At 37.7% G+C, this 14,734-nt stretch overlaps 1 protein-coding gene across 1 annotated transcript; it reads right to left on the minus strand.

Annotated features, from left to right (window-relative positions):
* Positions 1-9,691: 9,691 nt before the first annotated feature.
* Positions 9,692-14,583, minus strand: LOC126858305 (transportin-3). Its single transcript, XM_050608531.1, has 18 exons — positions 14,442-14,583; positions 13,807-14,010; positions 13,521-13,678; positions 13,378-13,450; positions 13,111-13,248; positions 12,815-13,026; positions 12,596-12,740; positions 12,331-12,477; positions 11,993-12,228; positions 11,781-11,920; positions 11,486-11,677; positions 11,106-11,344; positions 10,879-11,019; positions 10,579-10,790; positions 10,294-10,450; positions 10,024-10,191; positions 9,835-9,947; positions 9,692-9,769 (listed from the first exon to the last, which is right to left on the minus strand). The coding sequence occupies exons 1-18, from the start codon at positions 14,556-14,558 to the stop codon at positions 9,709-9,711; spliced, it is 2,853 nt and encodes a 950-aa protein (XP_050464488.1). The 5' UTR covers positions 14,559-14,583; the 3' UTR covers positions 9,692-9,708.
* Between the last annotated feature and the right edge of the window lie 151 nt (positions 14,584-14,734).

Consider the following 14,734-nt stretch of genomic DNA (forward strand, 5'->3'; position numbering starts at 1 on the left):
GAGAGAGAGAGAGAGAGAGAGAAAGAACTTTTCTCTCATTCGTTCTCGTCCACGTCTCGCCTTAAGTATCTCGGCGTGGCGGCGAGACGAGGATCGTGTTCGATTTATTCGATTAAACGCCGACCGACAATAAAGATCGGGCGACAAGAAGCGTAGCGTTAAGCCCATGGTCGGTCGTGATATCCGGTCGCTCGGTAACCATCCGTTCGACCGGTGAGCGTATAAACACGCGATTCGCGTCCAGATAACCGCGTGCCGTATTTTTTGCGGATGTCACCGGCCGTTTTATGGGACACGCGTACCTAGTCGGACTCTTGAATGACACGGCCGACACGATATAAACGCGATGCCAAGATAACGACGCGCCGTAAAACGCGCGAATCGGACGTTAATGTATATCGCCATACTAATAATTAGCCGGCCAGCATTGCGTTTCCCTCGTGCTCGAAATTGTTTTGAACCTTGCCCCCGTGTGTGCTGATCGCTTTGATTTCGTCTCTGAAAACTAAAACAAGTAAAAAATTCTGTATACACATACGCTCGACATTTTGTAAAAATATGTTTTTTCCACGTTTTCGGACATTCTAAACACATTGGCATGAAAATGAGAAAAAAAAATTTTTCCACAAAAACAAAGCTTCCTCTATGAGGAAGCAAAAATGTATAATATATTTTTTTAAATTATATTTTTTGTATAATGAACTAGACTCTCATGTCGCAAATTTATTTCAAACTTTTTCTATACTTTTCGGACGCATCACCGTTCGAGTGTGTTTTAAGAGTCTTTGCCTTTCATTCGAACACGGTACGTAAATTGTAGGCATGCATATATACACTAACGCGTGGTCGCAGAAATGCATCGTTCGCACGATAAAGAGAAACGTGCGCGGCGAATCGATACTACTGGCTGTGACACGCGTTGCGGTAGATTTCCAAAAGGACACAAGCAGAGCTCGGAGATAAAGCAAAGAGTAGAAATACCGGCGAGGCTACCCGTTCAAGTATATCAGTGGGCTTTTAGTATGGACGTCTTCCGACGTTTCCATTCTTCAATTGCATTTCCGATAACAACGAAGGACAGTTAACCATAAGTAAAGCAGGCTGTGCCATGTATCAGTTTTCACGGCAGACAAAGGAAAATTCGAATACCTCTCTACTACAAAGAGAGATATCAACTTTTTTCGCAATCACGTGCGTAATAATCTTATTATTTTCTTTCTTTAGAAATTTGAAATTTCTAAAGAAAGAAGAAATATTTAAAAAAAAGCAATAAATTGAGATAATAAAGAGGATATTTTTTTAGATATGTCATATATATTACATAAATTGATATCATATCAAAGTTAAATTGGGTGAAAAATTTATCGATTTAACGTTGATGTGATTAAGCTCGTTAATATAATCCCGAAAAATAAAACGCAGAAAAATTTGTTTTTCTTTCAAAAATGAAAAGCAAATCGTATATTCGAGCATTATGAGAGAAAGAGAATGAGATTTGCACGGATTCCACTCCCAAGCCCATTATCCATCCATTTTCAGCTAGTATAGAAAATTAGGGTGGTGCACCAGCGGCGGTCGCGCCTGAAACGGTGTGTCGTTCCTCGTTTCCCCGCACTTCCCTTCCACTAGAAATGCACTTGGGCATCGATCGCGCGCGCGCGCGTTTATGGGCGGCTCTACGAGAAGTCTCTCTCGATCCTCGACGACTGTACGGTGTACAGTGGAGGAGATGCAACCGAGAGAGAAAAGAGAGAGAGAGAGAGGAAAAGTGTACCCTGGCAATCGGAAATATCGGTTCTCTCGTGCGAGCCAATGGACGATAGTCATTCCGCGGAATTCGAGCGCGATGTTAAATGTCATAATAGACGATGTCAAGCTCGTAGCGGCGTACAGTGACAGGAACAGAGAAGAGAGAAAGAGACATTTATAGACATTTGTATGTACGTTAAAAAAATTTCCGCGGAATATAGAAGGAAATACATAAGGAAACGAAATACGTAAGAAAATGTAGTTAGCTTAAAGTAGGATATATATATATATATATATATATATATATATATATATATATATATAATATACATGGTAGAGTATGAGGGATAGTATGACTATATGCATACCTTAAATATAAGATAGAGTAGATTTCTAAGAATTGAACTTTGTGACAAATACAAACGATGAAAATCTACTACAATTAGTTTGGTTTATCGATATGTATAAAAAAAAATGCCATATCAATGAAAAATACTTTCAATTATTATTTCATACAACACACATATCCGATTTTATCTATCCATCTATAAGGCAATCAATGTTGTTCGACGTTCAATGTAATTACAAGATAATCGGACGATTGCAATTGTACAAAAGAGATTATCTAAACGACGCAGTAATAGAAAATAATAATAGAAAATAGCTCTCAAAATTAAATAATGGAAAGGAATAAAAAAAAGACACAAAGTGTGATAATCGGAAAAATAATGAAAGATAAGGAAAGAGGGAAAGAGAACGAAGAGAAGAGAGATGGTGACCTTAGGAGAGAGAGGATGAATCGTGGGAAGAGAGGAAAAAAACGAGAACATTGGCAATGCGACGATACGCAGGCAGCGTAGCATGAGCAGCAGAGCGACGGCGCCGCCGAAAACGCGTCGGAGCGACGACGACTACGACGACGACGACGACGACAACGACGACGTCGACATCGGGCGTGGCGGATAACTGACCTCGCCTCGTCTGGCCCGGCCGCCCCTGACACCCCGCCGACGGCCGCGTCAGTTCCCTACCATTCCTCTCTCTCTCTCTCTCTCTTTCTCTTTTTGTACCTTCGTTCCTCTACCCGGCACCGCGACGTCGACCGGCCAGGAACGGCGCGATCGCATGCGCGGCCCGATTGCTCATTTACGAGAGAAATACACCTTTCGTCTTTATTTATTATTCTCCGCTACCGCATTCCGCGTTCGAAGCGAGCGGAATTGTCGTACAAAGTGCCGCGAGTTTAGCTTTTTAAATAAAGAAAGAGAGAGAGAGAGAGACTACGTGTAATTGATGGTTTGCGCGAGAAAAATTTGTTAAAGGAATATCGAGGGATTTCGAACGATTAGAATGATTTTATTTTTTAATTCTTATTTGCAACAAATCAGATAATAAGAAATATCTTTACATTTCATTTTTTGAAAGATCAATTCTTTCCGGCTTTCTCATCTATTTTTGCATATCCGTGTTCCTTTGGCGTGGCAACTTTAACCGCATTATATATATATAATATTCAATAACTGCCATGATAATCCGCAAAACGAAATTGTGTAATCGTTGTCTACTTCCAATTATAATTGATATTGTGAGCACGTCGGATTTAATTTCCACATTTAACTAATTCTGTCCCTCAATGGCCTGCTGATCGATTTTCATGCTTGTTATTAATAAACCGATATAATTTGGTTTTTATTGCAGTTTCATGTCCCTCGTGTCATTCGATTATTCATTCGAATGAAATTATAGCGCTTCCCAAAGTTTTTGGCACGCGATACGTCCTCTCGCGAATCTACCTTTCGCCTTAAACCATCGCCACCATATAATTCGCGGTAGAAATCGCGATCATCGAATCGTCGTCAGACCAATTCATCCTCGTAAATTCGTCGAGACCGGTTCGCTATATTGGTTCGCGAGCAATCTAGTTACAACGCTGTCGCGAAATAAAAGCGAAATAAAAAAAAAGAGAGAGAAAAAAATGTCGAGAGTAGCGCCGGCGATGAGGACGACAACGAGGACGATGTGAGAGAGTATCATCGATTATATTCCTGTCGGGAAAAAAAAAAACATTTTTTCTCTCTCTCTCTCTCTCTCTCTCTCTCATAGTACAGTCGCCGGCTCCGAAATCATTTCGGCGAATATATTCATTTTTCCTCGGCGCGGCACCCTCTGGCACTCCGACCCTGCCGGCTCGCTACCCCCTTCTTCCCTTCCTCCGCTCCTCTCCCGCACCATCGGACACGTTGCACTTTCCCCCCACTGCCAGGCACAGAGATCCATCTGTATCCGCGCAGCCCTCCCTCATTGTGCGCTCCAAGGTTTGCGTGAGATCGTCCCCTCCAGCACCCTTCATGCTGTCTCCCCTTCCCTCCGCTATCTCGTATCGTTACCCTGCCGTCGCAGCCGCCGCCACCGCCACCGCCACCGCCCCACCCTGCGGCCCTCTTGCCCCCCCTCGTCCCCCTGTCCCTTGTCTGGCGCGCGTGATCTCTCGCGCACCCCAACCGATCGGCACAGACGGCTGGCGGTCTGGCCGTCTGGTTGCCCGGCAACGCGGCGCTGCCTGCTGCCTCGATACCGGCATCGATGCGAGAGGGTGCATCCAGCCGGCGGCGATCCCGATCCGCAATCGTGCAAATTCCGAGAAGCCCGGCTCGTTGCGGAGAAATCATCTCTCGCGCGAGATGAACGAGGCTTGACCTTGTCGGCAGCGCGACACGCGTTTTCCACCTTCCTCCGTCTCCGCTCTCCTTTATCATCTATCCATTAAGCTCAGAGCCATTTAATTAATGACGAGAGACATTCCTTTCCACGTAAAAAAGCTTCCAAATGATTATACTTTTTTATCGGATCATTTTTATCATAATTGTCGTTATCATCGTTGCGTTTCACTTAACGCTATTCTGCTACGAAACCTTTGTTAGAGACACGAATATATGGGATTTAGTTTATCGAGCGTCCTGGATACTCGCGATAAAAGTGAAGGAGATATTCTAGAACTCTGTACCGTCTATATTTAACGAGCCAGATTTTGCCCGTTAATTACTCGTCACGGAACTATCTTCGGCGTGAGAGACTTATCTTTAACTCTGTCCCATATAGCTTTAATTAGAGTATCGTTTTAAGATTGTACGTGTTTTACGAGCTACATGTTCGCCTCGCAGTACATTTGTAAAGAACACTCTCTCTAAAACCATTTCTTTGTTAATTTTAAGACAAAGCGAGACCCTCACAACGCTTATAAAATTTTTGCGTATAAAAATATTATCAAATATCTTCGAATAAAATATTAATTATATAATTAAAAAAAAAACGTTAAAAAAAAATTTGTAAAAAGTAAAGAAGAGTTTTGTGTCGAACTAACACATTATAGTTTGCGATGTCTAAATTATATATTCAACAATACATTTGTATTAATGATTAATCGAGAAGAGTGTCACCTCTCGATATACGCGTCAGCGAGACACGTCAACGGTTCGTGAATCACTCGCAGCCGGCTTTGACTCATTGTCAGACGCCGACTATCGCGGCAATTCAATTAGCGGGGTCGCTCGTAATTGCTTAACCCGGTCAATTAGCTGAACGGGTACGATCCTCTCGCCGACCGACGAGGAAACTAAAAGACCAAGATGAGAATCGTCGAAGACGGGTTTATAGCGATGGGAATATGTCGGCTCATCTTTTTTTTTTTTATCCGGAAAACCTCTCGTCGAGAATCTTCCTTTATGCAAAATCACTTTGAGGGATTCAAGGTATCAAAGGATTAAGGGACGGAAAAGGAGCGCTGACAACGAAGGAGAAAGATTGGCGCAAACGGCAAATCTTGATTATGCCTGGAACGCGGTGATCGCATATGGGAGAGATTATGATCGTGTCGAGATTCACGAAAAATAATTGCTCGCATTAGCCACAACGAAGAAGCCGTGTCTCTCGTTTTTCTTTTCCCTTCGCCCCTATATTGGTCACCCGATACATCACGGGCGCGGCAAGGGCGGGAGAACGGACGCATCCCTGCTTGCACTTTACAGACAGCAAACGAATGACGTTATTTAACATTGTAGTTGTGCAAAGGCAACGCGTAATTTTAATTTTAACCGCATTAGAATCGAAAAACGACTCGTTGTCTCGGGCACACATTGCGATAATCGCTAATTGCACTCTAATTGTATACGACATTCAATCTTGTAATATGTTCAACTATATATGTGTAGAAAGAATATGATATTGCATTATATTATTAAGAAATCACTTTTTGCGAGATTATAAGTAGGAATCTTCAACGACGACTTTCTCTTCTTTCGAACGTATTTCCACGTTCACGTTCATCATGGACGCTTACTTTCTTCTCGAAGAGGCAGGCAGGTAAACGACACCCCGTCGTTCCACGTGTCGTTGAGGATGTAAATGCGGGTTTTGCCCGGCTTTTGTGCGAAATCAACGGCTGGCGTAGGCGAAAAGTTCTTCCTTTTTTTTTTGTTATAGATGTGTGTCCTTTTCAGGACACAATGCTGTACTGGTAAAGTTGCAGCTCTGAAATAGTTGGACAATGTCCCGGAAAATGTCCCTCTCAGTAACTGCTTACCTATCTACCTAATACCTATATCTACCTTTTCTACATTTTCTGTCTTTCTCCTTCCCTCTCTCTTTCTCGTTTGTTAAATATCATCGAAGTTCGCATGCAATGCGTGCGCCGCGTCGTGGAAAGCCGTGAATGGTACCGTGGTTGTAATGTTAACGCGATATGTTTATATGAGTGTCGTTATATATATATATATATATATATATGCGCGTATATAGACGCCGCAAATAGAGCCTTTTATTGATAGACAACAGCGACGACATATACACATATCAAGTGGGCGTCGATAGCCGTTGTCGTCATAGCCGGCAACGAGACGCGTGACGCTGACGCACGCGTGGACATTCGGCTTGAGAAAGGGCTCGGAATATTCGTCGACATTAGTAATCACACCTTAATACGCATGCGGGAATTTGCAATTAGCGCAATGTGTCAAAATGAGAACACGATGAAATGATATTCCGATAACTAAAGACGCTGGTAATGAAGATACATGTATATCTCGAAGCATTAATAATTTCTTCGAAACAAAATGCATCATCTTATTCTTAGTTTTACTACAGTGCAATATATGTTTCATTACGCGGAATCATACATATAAAATTAGTGTAATAATATTTAAAAAGATAAGCACACATATATTTTCGTTCGAGCGACTCGAGTGAATGGAGAAAGCGTCGCGAAGACGATCGCACGGCTGCTTGCAACAACATTCCTTTGTTAGAAACCAATTCCTTGGCCAATAAGGCCCGTCTGCGCGCGTCTGACTCATAACGCGACCGCTGAGTGACTCAGGCACCGAGACCGCCAGCAATGTCCTGACGGAGGACGCGGTATATCCGAACCTGCATTCAACGCTGTTTACTAAATTCTCAGAATGGCCGTTTTCTTCGATACCGTAAATCGACTAGAATTTTCTGCCGACGGTGCAAGATGCCTTCCGAGAAGTTTGTCTCACTTTCTCAAACCTCCTTGGGTTCTTCGATTTATCTGCACAATTTACAATTATAAAGAAATGAAAATTTCTAGTATGGAAATAAAAATTTAAAATATATAAATAATGTAAAGCGAATGATAGATACCATGATCATCTTATCTATGTGATATGTCAGTGTAAAATGTATGTAGTTCAGATTGATAAAATAATGCTCACATATAAAATACTTTTAGAGTAGTACAGTTTGGCGTATCACTCGAGCATGTCTCGACGGCATGATAATATCGTGCACCGCCTTATGAGAAAACAAAAAAAATCGCAGCACGACTTGAACGCACGGCACCTGCGCGCTCGCCTTCCCTCCTGGCAGCTCGAATATTTCCGGCTCACCTTGCAACCGAGAATGCGCCGCTCGAACGAACGGTGCATCGCGCAGCTGGCGAAGAGATTTTTTGTCTCCGATGCATCTCCCGACAATCAGTGTGGCACATTACCGCGTCACATTGATCGACCGTCACAGTCGATCCACCTGGCCGCCCGATTTCACTTCTGCTAATCGCATTTCATGCTGTTTAGCATTTCAGCAATTCTGGCTCGAGACTATCGAAATGTTGTGATATTCTACAACTGAAAAGCGTACGATTCCGTAAAAAATATCACTTTATTCGAGATTTCATCGAAAGATTACCGTTATTATGAAACAAAATGACGATTAGCACTCAACGTAAATGCTACATCAAACAGTATTTGAAGGAATACTGTTGTCGAGGATTTAACGAGCTTAACATCTCGACGCATTATACCATATGTAGTAGTAATACATTATAAACATTTCGTTCTCTATATTGTTACTTAATTCTCTAATCGATTACTTCATTCTGTACATTAACATTCCACGAAAGAAGAGCGGTATCTAATATTTGTCATATAAACGATATGTACACTTAAACGTTAGATTCAGAGCGTAAAACTAGAAAATATAACAATTATTTTCATACTCATTTATAGATAAAAGATTCTATCATTATCATCGTTCGTGAATGTATTGCAGTAACATAGCAAGGTGATGCCTGTTATTTATATCTGCTATTATATGTATGTTACACAATTGTTAAAATATACTTAAAATACATGTTTACTCTACAGATGTATTTTATATATGTAAACATGGAAAAATTTGTATAAATTTCTCAAATTTGTGTTATGTGAATAATTACATTCGCGTGTATCAAGGTAACTGCAAGAGAATTTTCTTCACCATTATATTATGATAGATATGAATCAGAAATCAGCTCGCGTTTAAAAAAATTGAATAACGAGTAATTATTATATGTTCAATTTAGAAACATGCCTAATAATGTTTTGCAACATTAACTTAAAAACAATGATAAATATGTCTGATTAATTTTTGCACATACAATTCTCTCTTTAATTAAAGTTTATGGACATAAATTTTCAAAATTTGTCTCAATTTTTTAGATATATCATATTATCTGTTATTGTAATACATTTACAAAAGTGAGCTTCTAATTAAAAATTATTTTTAAAATTATTTTAAATTATTCTGAGATGTGTGCATTAGTTGAACAAATACCATTAATTATTCTTGTATGGAAACTTGGAAATTTGATTAGTTTTTTATACTAAGTAAATGTAATTATGTCGAAATAGTAGTCAAGACATTAAAAAAAATACTATAAAATTTTTGCAAATAATTATCAAAATATTTTACCCGTGAATATAATTAATTCGGCATAATTCACTTAATTTATAGTAATTAGCACACATATATATTGAATGAATTTTCTTCATGAATTCTGTCCACGTATTTATTATTTATAGTATGTTTGCAAAGTATTTAATTTTTCTTGTTTTATTAAAAAGAAATTGATCGATATATTTTAAATCCGGAAAAAAAAACAATCTTTCTTTATACACATATACACATTATCTAGCACAATAGATATAATATAGACATCTCTTCTATATAGAATATATTCTATACAGAATAATTAAAGAATAGTTACAAATAAATAATAAAAAAATATATAGAATTTTCTGATACATACTTGTACAAAAATGATACTTGCCCAAATATAATGTACACATTAAAAAAAAGAAAGGAAAAAAAGAGGAAAAAAAACTTTGCAAACATATATAACATACTGTAGATAATAAGAGCATAAAAATCTATGTAATTTTTTTCCTAATGTTTTTACAGCACCTCGTGAGATTCACATGTTACATGTTTCGCTGTTTCCAGATTTTTATTCTTGATATAGTAATCGAAACTTGCTGGAAGATCTCAATAATGTGTATCATTTTTAAGAAATTTAATGAATAAATATATAATATAATATAATATAATATATATATATATATATATATATATATATATATATATATATTTATTATATATAATATAATATATATTATATAAACGCATTTAGCGATACAGACGTGCGAAATTTCGTAGGGCGTGTGTAACGTTTTTTGGTGTCTCTGACCTAAAAAATAAAAAAATAAGTAAATTAAGCTGTATTTGCATTGATCTATTATATATGCTACGTACCTCGTGACTGTATTATGGAACTCAGTAAGCTGTTCGGATGTGGCTGTAGGAGCTCCACCTGCGTTTTGCGATGGCATTGTTAGGATAGCTTCTGCTAGCCATTTCGACATAAGCTGAAATATATAAAATAAATCTAATATAAGAAATGTGCGAAAAATATATTATAAAACTTGATAAAATAAATCTTACTTCTGTCTCATTTCGGGTAAGTTCTATAATGACATCAGCCACATCGGATAGCATGTAAGAAGATAGCTCAAATACTGAAGCATGTAATAATTTTATAACTAAGGTTTGGCCTTTCTCTTGCAATATATTTTGTACCAATTGTCGTCGTATCGTATAATCTGATCGATCCTAAATATAGATAAAAATATGATTTAGAAATCTATGTACGAGTCACATGCATGTTGAAGGAATTTTATTTTAATGTTCACTCTCACGTGCTTAGATAATTACCTTGTAACTGCGGCCGCTATGCAAGAGATCGTAAAAGAATTTCATTACTGAACTGTTGGCGTCTCGGTGATCTAAACTGCAAGCCATTATAGCGCAATCTACAATGCTCCCGATAACGGGAGAATGTAATAAAGGGACAGGAGCTCTTTGAAGAAACCTTTTGCATAAAAAGAAACTAAATATTATCGCACTATAAAGCATTGTAAGAAACGATCCGATAAAAGCATTGATAGATACGTATAACTAGTATAAATAGTATTATCGATTAATTAAAGTCACAATCACCTGGCGCATAACCTGAATAGATCATCTACTGTATCAGGATGATTTTTCAACCCATCTTCTTGTTCAAGAAGGGCAAAGGTGGGGCCAATAAAAGCTTGTAACATATTTAACAGAGTCCATACACATTCCGAGTCAGTCGCATATTCGTCCACCAATATGGAGCCAAGATATAAAAAGCAACTATGTTGATGTACCGTATATAACGGTACGATCTGTGTGAAATAAAAACGTTTCACATGCATTAAATGAGAAAATATAATTCATCATATATATCATTATAATATGATCGAAAATCAATACCTGTTTCACAATCGGTTCAAGCAAATGAGCAGAATGTTTGCCTACGCAGCGTACTGCAAAACGTATGCAGCGGCAACATCTCTCCATGACTCTCACATCCCGTTGATATCTTTCGCACACATTCGACAATACTGGCCACATCTACAAACATAAATAATGATATAACTCAAACGTGCACGAATGTAATTAGTATCTTACAAAGATTTCTTATCTTTCATAACACTCACTTCAATGACCACAGTCTGACAAGGATGAGGTTTATTAGGTTCATCGATTTGAGGATTAGTGTGCTTAAATATAGCAGCTAATCTATCCAGCCATATCACAGGATCAGTCTTGGTTCCTCTCTCGATTGGAATATTATCTGCGAGAAGCGCCCATAGGGAACTCGCTTGAAAACAACACAATTCTCGCATTGCCGAAGTAATTTCCTCGTGTGGTAATCTTGCCAAAATTATCGACACTCCTGTTACGATACACATATGAAAGCAAATAGCGCTTGCCATTTAGTTCCGCGTTAACGAGAAAAAGTATTAATAGTAATAGATAATAAAACTATGTATTTCGTAATTGTATGTGTTTATAAATAATACAATTCATTAAATACCTTTCAGTAGGCCAATTGCTGCATCATTACTGATAGGAAAATTGTCAAGAGAACGTGCTATTTGTAAAAGTCCAGAAAAATGCGAGGCCATATGTAACGGACAAGCTGTACATATGCTTAACAATGCACCTGAGGCGGCAGTGCCTAAACCCTTTTGATTTAAACATGCTAAGAGGAAATTTAACACTGGTTCTGAAATAATGGAAAATTTTGATGTTACAATGATATTACAATGCTATATTGAATTGTATCTAAATTGATGACAAATGTTTACTAATGTTTACTAAACTCTTACCTAATGATTGCGGATGCCTATCTATCCATTCGCATAGTTCACCTAACAGAAGAATACTAGTATAGCGTACAGCTATATGAGTATTTTCTGGTAGGTTAAGAATAGCTTCTACCACTTTCGGAACAACATCATTTTCTTCTCTGTAACAAAATCATTATTATATTTAATCTTTAAGTGGTTTTGTTTCATAATAAACAAATAAAGAAACATACGGCAGAATGTTTTTCGCCACTGCTTGCATTACGAAAAGCGCAGCCTCAGTAGAATCCCAGGTAGGTGTATGTACAGGTTGACCCTGTGGTCCAGGTCCTCCAGTCAACGATGAGAACATTTGTCGGAAACAGTGGCTGCTTCCAACTACGAACACTACGTCTTTTATCAGATCCGAAACGCGGTTTCGGAAGTCGGCAAATTCTTCTCCTCCTCCTCCTTCTTCCACAAGACCCAACTGACGGTTGATATTAAATAAATTTTTGTTATTACCAATTTATTGCTTGTATTATATTATATAATATCGCTATCGTTTAATAAAATCCTAGTAAATACTTACATGGTCTGGTTCCATTTGACAATGCCTGCAAAGGGCACCAATCAATCTCTCAATATGTGGCCGAAATACAGTATTAAGATCGTCGCTATTTTTTTGATAAAGAATTTCCGATAGCCGATACCACAGGTTAAAAGTTATCTGTGCAACCTTAGTAAAAGATGTTATATAATCAGTGCATAAAATATTTAGATTGAACAACAATATTTATCTAATAATATTGAATAAAAAAAAAATTGAGTCATCTATACATTTTCAATATATTTACCTCATAATCATGATGACCAACACATGTGAGAACAAGGTCCAAAATCTGTGTGGCATAAAACTGCTCCCCACCTTCGCTACCTGTTACCATAAGTTCTAGGAACGTTTCGGCCAATTCCGTGAATATTCGACAGTAATTTATAGATCTGTAATATATTTAATGACTACAAACATACTTGTTTTACGCTATAAACATATTTGAGTATACTAAAGAATTTACTTTTCCATATCCTCGTGCGCAACAGATAAGTGATATGGCTGTTCTAAATTCATTACACTCGTGAAAATACACATTTGCACTTGCTGCAATTGGGCACTGTTATATAGTGCACTACGGCGATTCATATCTTCCCCTAGCGTCTGCAAAATTACGCAGATGCAGTCAGTAGCTGTTTCATGCAGTTGCGAGCCAGCCATATGATTGCTAAGTACCTATAAAATAAAATAATTCGATAAAATAGGACAGAAAATAATTGTTTTCTTCTGTAATCACATTATCAGCCTCAAGAGACTCACTTGCAAGGCATAAGCAATCACGTCGCTCGAAGGTATGGCTTCAAGTGGTATTGCATGAACAGTTATCCAACTGGTAAAACATCGTAGAATAGTCACTCGGATTTGTATATTATCACTGCCGTTCTTTAGACACATTTTCTGCAATTACACTATATATGAAATATTGAATAACTAACATTAAAATAATGAGGAAGACATCCATTTATTATCATATATAAAATATATAGTAGGCAAAAAATTACTATAATATATAGTTGTTATACATACTAGAAATTCTGTCACAGTATCTGCACTTGTATTAAATTCAAGTGACATATTATGCCTACGATTAGCTCCCAGCCTGTATAAAAATGAAACAATTGTAGTTCTTTAATTGTTACTTTTATATCAAATGAAACATTTTGTTATACCTGAGCGATCTTGAACTTGCTTCTTCTGGGAGCACTGTCAGTATTTCAAGCAATGGCCACAGATTTGCAGTGCTTCCTCCAAATCTATTAATTAAGTCCACTACTGGCTTTTGCCATGATGTCATTTGTAGAACTAGATCTGCTAATGCTAAGCATAACTGTAAATATAAAAATTTCAAATTATTAATAAAAACTATGCAATACTTTAATAGCAAAAGAATATAAAATCATAAGAATTTTATCAAAAAATATAAAAATAGTTTTATAAGAGAATATGTATAAAAACCTGAGTAACAATAGCAGAATTAGTATGTTCATTAATTTGTGATATATGTTCCAGCAAGGAATCTCTTAATGACATATGAGCCTCTTGAGGTAATTCATGAAAAGAGAGTTGTATTTTAGTACGCATTGTTTGCGCAGCAAAATAACAAGACTCTATATTTCGTTTTTGATGCAACATTTCATCAGCTATCTTCCATGCGTATACCTATAAAACACATGCAAATGTATCAAAATGATAAATTCTTTTTACAAATTCTGAAACATGACATATAAATTGTATATCCAATATAGTAGAAGAATCGTATGTCGCGATTACTAATTAAATGGATTAATATAAAGATTCACCAAATCTAATAAAAAAAAATATAAAAAGTACAATGTCATTGGTTTCATGTTTAATTTAATTCACTCATTATTACAATATAATAAAATATATTCTCCTGGCAATAATTACACATTTCCCCTTTCAGGTTAGCCTCTCGACACAGTCATTCTTGATGCCGATAAAAAGGTATAAGAAACCTGCACGCTTATGCATTCTTGAGATGAACAAAGTGCGTGCGAGGAGAGATAATGAAAAGGATTCATTTTTTTTCTCAAGACTGTGCGAAACACAATACGCGTATATAGACTCACCGATTTCTGTAATTCTCCCAGCCATAATGACGCTTTTCCTGGCTCGGCTGGATTTGTATTATTATATAAAGAGCACACGGCCTGGTAAACGGTCTCCAGGCTCGGCGGCGAATCCATGCTTCAGAAAATACTGGGGAACCGCGAAATCTCCATACAGCCGATTCCCGGTTGACAAACAGATGCGTGATGCGTGCGCTCGCGCGACTACAGCGGTTGGAGGTTGGGGTCGGACTGTTGGACGTTTCACGCACCGATCCGAGAACTTAACCTTTTACCGGACAGTACAAGGATAG

The sequence above is a fragment of the Cataglyphis hispanica genome, chromosome 24 (genome assembly GCF_021464435.1).
Source record: "Cataglyphis hispanica isolate Lineage 1 chromosome 24, ULB_Chis1_1.0, whole genome shotgun sequence".
Lineage (NCBI taxonomy): Eukaryota > Metazoa > Arthropoda > Insecta > Hymenoptera > Formicidae > Cataglyphis > Cataglyphis hispanica.